General features: G+C 38.7%; 1 protein-coding gene across 2 annotated transcripts; it reads left to right on the top strand.

The window, feature by feature from the left end:
• Positions 1 to 2,009: 2,009 nt before the first annotated feature.
• Positions 2,010 to 6,997, top strand: LOC139380326 (dehydrogenase/reductase (SDR family) member 9). 2 transcript variants are annotated; one of them, XM_071122931.1, is made up of 5 exons: positions 2,010 to 2,082; positions 3,301 to 3,615; positions 5,706 to 5,964; positions 6,152 to 6,315; positions 6,549 to 6,997. In XM_071122931.1, the coding sequence occupies exons 2-5, from the start codon at positions 3,303 to 3,305 to the stop codon at positions 6,770 to 6,772; spliced, it is 960 nt and encodes a 319-aa protein (XP_070979032.1). In that variant the 5' UTR covers positions 2,010 to 2,082; positions 3,301 to 3,302; the 3' UTR covers positions 6,773 to 6,997. The 2 variants fall into 2 exon arrangements, with proteins under 2 accessions (XP_070979032.1, XP_070979031.1); XM_071122930.1 differs by lacking the exon at positions 2,010 to 2,082 and having other exon boundaries at positions 3,294 to 3,615.
• Positions 6,998 to 7,023: the final 26 nt, after the last annotated feature.

Genomic DNA, 7,023 nt, shown 5'->3' with positions numbered 1-7,023 from the left:
ACATAGATACAATCAGAGATACATAACTCCCCAACCTTGGACCAAATTAGGCTAATGTTAGATGAATTTAGTTCTTATGTGTTCATTAACCAATTCAATTAAAACACTCTGTCCGTTTCTAAGAATTTGTAAGGTTCTTGTTTGCATAAAATGAACAGAGACCAGCCACCAAAATTAGCCAATAGCGTTTATTCTCGAGAGCGCTGGTCATAATACCATGTACATACAATGGCAATATAGTTCACAAGCCTTCTCACATTGTCTGCCAACTGTTAAACAATCTACTACAAGCCCAAGGTCTCTCCACTCCCTGGGTGGGGACAGAATGTCCTGTAAGGAACACAGTATTCCAGCCGGTCCAACGATAGCTCCATTAGTTTCTAACAAGGAACAGAAAGTCCTTGTTCTAACTCTTGACTAAAACTACTAGTTATAGTTCTACGTTAAATGTATTCATCATTTAGTCATTATTCATAAAAATCCCATAACAGCTAATGAGTGTCAGATCATAGTGTGAATGCATGGAGTTCACTTCTTAGTAAAAGGGCTCGTGAGCACTAACATGTGAAGTTCATATGAGCATGTCAAATTGGGTGCCAAATGAAAGCCAAGAGTTTATATTTTTGCGAAATTAAGCCATATATGCATTTTTCAACCAGTTTCCATCCTAATAATTAGGAATAAGCAAAGGCTTTGATTTCTGGTCAAACAGATGGAAAAGTTTTTTTTAGAAAACATCTAGCAGAAAAGGTCTTAAAGGTATTAGAAATAAATCAAAACACAATAATGTTGAAGTAAATACCCCTGCCATCTAATATCAACTCTTATATTTAGTTCTGGAGGAATGTTTCTGCTTTCTGTTAGTTTAAGAAACATTGCCTTGTGAGTTGAGATTCTGTGTTTTTTCACATGTTCAGTGAAAAATTGTTAAAAGTAGTCCTTGTGCATAGAGTTATATGGTTTGTTAAACTTTAAAATCAATGGTTTTTGTTTGGCATTCATTTTAAGTGTCAGCGCAATTCCGTTTCCGTGGAATTGCCTATGTGTCAATAGTTGAATGCCATAGGATATGCCATAGGGGTTGGCGATAAGACCAGGACTAGGCTAAGGGGTGATTTTTAGATTCTAATATTAAAAATGAGAAGATCGCTTTGAATCTAAACATTGTCAATAAAGGTGGTAACTTGGAGCATATTCAGTTAATGGGCCTTTTTGTTCTTTTCAAGTATACTTCATTAGCCCAACAACTACGTTTTTAAGGATGTGCCTATGACCACAAACCTTTCAACAGGCAAGAGTACACTCAGAATTTCTTTGTTATAAATGATCCTAATATCTGACCAAACTCAGGTCTTTACAAAAGTCTGAATGGTTTGAGGTCAATAGCCGCGATGGCAGCTGTCAGGATAGACAGGAATTTGTATTGCTTTAGAGACGGTTATTAATTACCATCTGTAACTGATGATGAGTCATATCAAGTGGGATCTTGAGAGGGTTTGTTTGAGATGGCCTGTAATAAAACAGGACTGGTCGTTGTGAGTCATTCCACTGGGTGTCTCACAATGTAGCTAGAGTGACGACCCTGAATGAATAAGGGTAGTGTTGCAAGATAGATCTATGATAATCATAAGCTATCATTATAGACAGATACCATCATGAAAACATCCTATACCAGCATACCCACCACACCTGAATGGTAGGCCAGTAGACTTGGTGCAGTAGGTGAACATTTCAACACTGTCATGTTTACACTTCATTAGTGTTTACATATATATTTCACTCATCCACATAAATAGGTTGCAAATCGAACATTTGAAATTAACGACTGGTTTTCAGCTGTGGTTGAAGAGTAGTTACAGCTTTTATAACGTCCAGCAGATGGAGTACGTCGACCGTCCATAAAAAATGTGTTAAATAAAGTTTCTTCACACACCGGAAGGTGAAGAACACAGAGAAAAATACAACTATTTTAGGACAAGGAATACAGTCACTGATGTTACACTATTACCAGCCACTCAACAAGCGTACTTGGGGGAGCACAATTCTGTCGCCTGGGTTAAGTTTCCAGTGTTTCTTTGCCATGTCTGAGAAAGGATATTAATCAAGCAGTTCAGTTTTTGATGAACATTAAATGTTAGGACAAACATTAGTCGAGCTGATAAAGTTGCAGTTCGCTGAACAAGTGATTCGAGTCACTCGTGTATTATCTTTCTAAGAATGAATGATGAAATATATGATGAAATATAACGAGGTGATTTTAAAAAAAAAATCTGAGTCTGAATCTGATTAATGTTCATATTTTATGCGTAGATGTTGGAGGTCATTGCTGTCAAGTTTTATATATATATATATATATATTTATATGTGTGTTTTTTTTTGTTATGTTGTTGTATGCAACAGGTGCTAGTAATGTAGATGTGGTATGAAGATTTCAGCCATTTATCCGAATAATTTTTGCTCAATATAAATAGATAACCCATAGTGGTCAAAGATCATTCATGGTTAAAATGGTAAACAGGAGATCTTATCATTCGGTTAGATGTTATGTAGACAGTTTATGGTTTTGTTGATCCAGGGAATAGGGCAGGCTAATCAGTTTGGAGGTATAATACTTTGTGATAATGCATGATCTTTTGTAGCCAAGTTGATTTACCGATCAAGTTTCCTCTAATTCCATGCCTCACTTCATGTTCAAATGGCCATGTCATCAGACTGTCTACTATATATTTCACTTGGAAATATTCTGTAATTACTGTAGGCAAGTTGTCCTTTGTCCTGGGCACATTCTTGTTTTTTCCAAGCACTACACAGCTGATTCAAATGATCAAACTATCATCAAGCTTTAATGATTTGAATCAGGTGTGTAGTGCAAAGTCAAAAACAAAATTGTCACTCATTTGTGTCACAGGGAACATGATTAAGAAACGCTGCTCTAGCTGTAGGATAGTCACTAAGCAGAACTTTCAGTTGCACACCGGAGAAATGTAAATAGACCTTGAATACTTAAACAAATGTTGTAGTGTGAACAACACAGCAGATATGATATGCATTTGCTTCTAAAATCCAATTAAAATGAATGGAAATATATGGTTTGCAAAATAGTATCCTACAAGATTCTGCCATTTTTGCCATTGGAATGATTGCATTGATTTTTCTACTGGTTTGTGCTCCTTGGTAAAATGGAAGATAATATGATATGCTCCCAATGAACCTTCAATTACATATCTTTGCAAAGAGAAAATGTTTATTTTTAATGTGATAAAATATTATGTTTATCTGAATGAACCTCTTTCCTCTCAGAAATGTTCCTGTACATTATTGGACTGGTGGCTTTTTGGTTTGTGTTCCGCTGGTACAGGGAACTCGCAAGAGTACCCAATAAAGGAGAGAAATATGTCTACATCACTGGCTGTGACTCTGGGTTCGGGAACCTTCTGGCCAGACACCTGGACAAGCTGGGCTTCTGTGTGATCGCAGCCTGCTACACTGAGAAGGGGGAGGATGAGCTGAAGAAGGTCTCTTCTGAACGATTGAACACAGTCCACCTGGATGTCATCAGCACTGACAGTGTCAACAAAGCAACAGCATTCATCAAAACCTTGGTTGGGGAGAAGGGTGTGTGTCTTTTGAAGTCCAATTTAGCCAAATGTTGCAACTTTTGTAATACTTGGATATTTTGGTATTCAAAATATCCAAGTATCTATACTGACTGTTGGTCTACTCAATAATTATAATTACTATGCGTCAGATTAAACTTGCTATGGAATTTCTAACCACAAACATCCTAAAGGTCCAATGCAGCTGTTATCTCTATCAAATACTTTCTGGGTAAGAATTAAGTACCTTACTCTGATTTGTTTTTAAATTCAAATGGTCAAAAAGAAACAACTTGCTTCTTAGCAAAGAGCAATTTCTCAAGCAAGATTTTTGCTAGGACTGTCTGGGAGTGGCCTGAGTGGGGAGAACTGAAAACTAGCTGTTATTGGTAGACTGGTTTGGATGTCACCGGACAGGCCAAAAACGCAATCCCACTAAAACAGTGACATTTCTTGCAATCTTTTCAAACCGCTCTTACACTAAAAGGGCATTATCATAATGTTTACAATTTCACAGTATTATTCCAACCTCAGTGTGGAAAAATATACAGTTGAAGTCGGAAGTTTACATGCACCTTAGCCAAATACATTTAAACTCAGTTTTTCACAATTCATGACATTTAATCCTAGTAAAAAATCCCTGTCTTAGGTCAGATAGGATCACCACTTTATTTTACGGATGTGAAATGTCAGAATAATAGTAGAGCATTATATATTTCAGCTTTTGATTTCTTTCATCACATTCCCAGTGGGTTAGAAGTTTACATACACTCAATTAGTATTTGGTAGCATTGTCTTGAAATTGTTTATCTCGGGTCAAATGTTTCGGGTAGCCTTCCACAAGCTTCCCACAATAAATTGGGTGAATTTTGGCCCATTCCTACAGACAGAGCTGGTGGAACTGAGTCAGGTTTGTAGGCTTCTTTGCTCGCACACGCTTTTTATTCTGCCCACAAATCTTCTATAGGATTGAGGTCAGGGCTTTGTGATGGCCACTCCAATCACTTGACTTTGTTGTCCTTAAGCCATTTTGCCACAACTTTGGAAGTATGCTTGGGGTCATTGTGCATTTAGAAGACCCATTTGCGACCAAGCTTTAACTTCCTGGCTGATGTCTTGAGATGTTGCTTCAATATGTCCACATAATTTGAATTCCTCATGATGCTATCTATTTTGTGAAGTGCACCTGTCCCTCCTGCAGCAAAGCACCCCCACAACATGATGCTACCACCTCTGTGCTTCACGGTTGGGATGGTGTTCTTCGGCTTGCAAGCCTCCCCCTTTTTCCTCCAAACATAACGATGGTCATTATGGCCAAACAGTTCTATTTTTGTTTCATCAGACCAGAGGGCATTTCTCCAAAAAGTACGATCTTTGTCCCCATGTGCAGTTGCAAACCGTAGTCTGGCATTTTTATGGTGGTTTGGGAGCAGTGGCTTCTTCCTTGCTGAGCGGCCTTTCAGGTTATGTCGATATAGGACTCGTTTTACTGTGGATATAGATACTTTTATACCTGTTTCCTCCAGCATCTTCACAAGGTCCTTTGCTGTTGTTCTGGGATTGATTTGCACTTTTCACACCTAAGTACGTTCATCAATAGGAGACAACGCGTCTCCTTCCTGAGCGGTATGACGGCTGCGTGGTCCCATGGTGTTTATACTTGCATACTATTGTTTGTACAGATGAACGTGGTACCTTCAGGCGTTTGGAAATTGCTCCCAAGGATGAACCAGACTTGTGGAGGTCTACAAAAAATAAATTCTGAGGTCCTGGCTGATTTCTATTGATTTTCCAAGAAATTTGTGGAGTGGTTGAAAAAATAGTTTTAATGACTTCAACCTAAGTGTATGTAAACTTCTGACTTCAACTGTACATATAAAACACAGGAAAATCAGGTGTTTGACTGCACTGGGCCTTTTAAGTTAACATTTCTCACTGTAAGATACCTCACTCCCATATGTGACAACTGGCATGTAAGCACTTGATGACATTTGGATGAAAACATTCCATGCCTACATCCTTCATTGTGACTACAGCCTGTGTCCTGCTGTGTGTGTGTGTGTGTGATTTTGTCTGTACAATATGGTCTGCCTTAATATTTTTTTTCAGGTCTGTGGGCTGTGGTGAACAATGCTGGAGTCTCTGTACCATCAGGTCCCTGTGACTGGATGACCGTCGACGACTACAAGTCCATGTTGGATGTTAACCTTATTGGAGTCATTGGTGTGACACTGAGTGTCCTGCCCCTCATCAAGAAGGCCAGGGGCAGGGTGGTGAATGTGGCCAGCGTGTTTGGGAGGATAAGCGCCTTTGGGGGTCCCTACTGTGTGTCAAAATATGGAGTGGAGGCTTTCAATGACAGTCTACGGTGCGAGGCCTGGCCTTTTGTCTAAGAATATACTGTATTGGGTTTATTTGAATGAGTTTGAGAATTGTAGCAAACTGAATAGTGATGCTCAGAACATTATTCTCTATGGCTCTGAGTTTATATGGATACTGTATTGCAGACATGTTTTAATGTTTGTTTTGGCACATTTTCTGTTTTTGAATTCCAGGATGAACATGTCAGCGTTTGGAGTTAAAGTCCTGTGTCTTGAACCAGGATTTTTCAAAACAAGTGTGACTGATCTAAATCTCCTGAGAAAGAATGTAAAGACATTGTGGGATAATCTGTCTGAAGAAATCAAAGATCAATATGGACATGATTACCCAGAGAGAGGTACTGTAAAAAATATATTGTTTAAAAAAAAAATTGAAACAAACAAATATACACATGAACCTGTGCATGCTGCTGTAGTGTGATTGACGCAAATAGGTTCATCAAAACCTGTGTGACAGAATGACAAGCACTTCAAGAACGGGCTGACAGGGATTGCCCAGGGCAAATGAACTGGGCAAGTTAGGTCTGCCTTTGACGTCAGCTTGTTAATGGAGGTAATACCTTTCTTCCAGCAAATGTGACATTGGAGAAGAATGTTGCGACGTTGCTGGATGGGGACCTGATGAAGGTTGTGAGCTGCATGGAGCACGACATCTCTGCTCTCCACCCTCGGACACGCTACTCACCTGGCTGGGATGCCAAGTTCTTATGGTTGCCAATGTCCTACCTGCCAACTTGGATCGCTGACAAAATGCTCCTAAAAGATATGGCCAAACCAACAGGATCTATTCTTTAATGTTAATGGTTGTCTGACCAAAAGTAAGAACAAGTCTTTATTTACACCCACGGGACAGCAAGAAAAATGCCATTTTTTTTTACAATGAGAAAAAAGTATTGCCATTGATTCAACCAATTGAATGAAAAATGAACAACTTAAACAGAGTTGGGATTTGCGTTTTGTCTAATCACATTTTGTATTTGTATGGTGTTTCACTGGTCTGATAATAAAATTGAATGGAAAGAGTTTGTGGTTTAGAGGATGTTTTC

The sequence above is a fragment of the Oncorhynchus clarkii genome, chromosome 22 (genome assembly GCF_045791955.1).
Source record: "Oncorhynchus clarkii lewisi isolate Uvic-CL-2024 chromosome 22, UVic_Ocla_1.0, whole genome shotgun sequence".
NCBI lineage: Eukaryota > Metazoa > Chordata > Actinopteri > Salmoniformes > Salmonidae > Oncorhynchus > Oncorhynchus clarkii.
The sequence above is the reverse complement of the archived record's forward strand: the minus strand, read 5'-3'. Positions and strand labels throughout refer to the sequence as shown.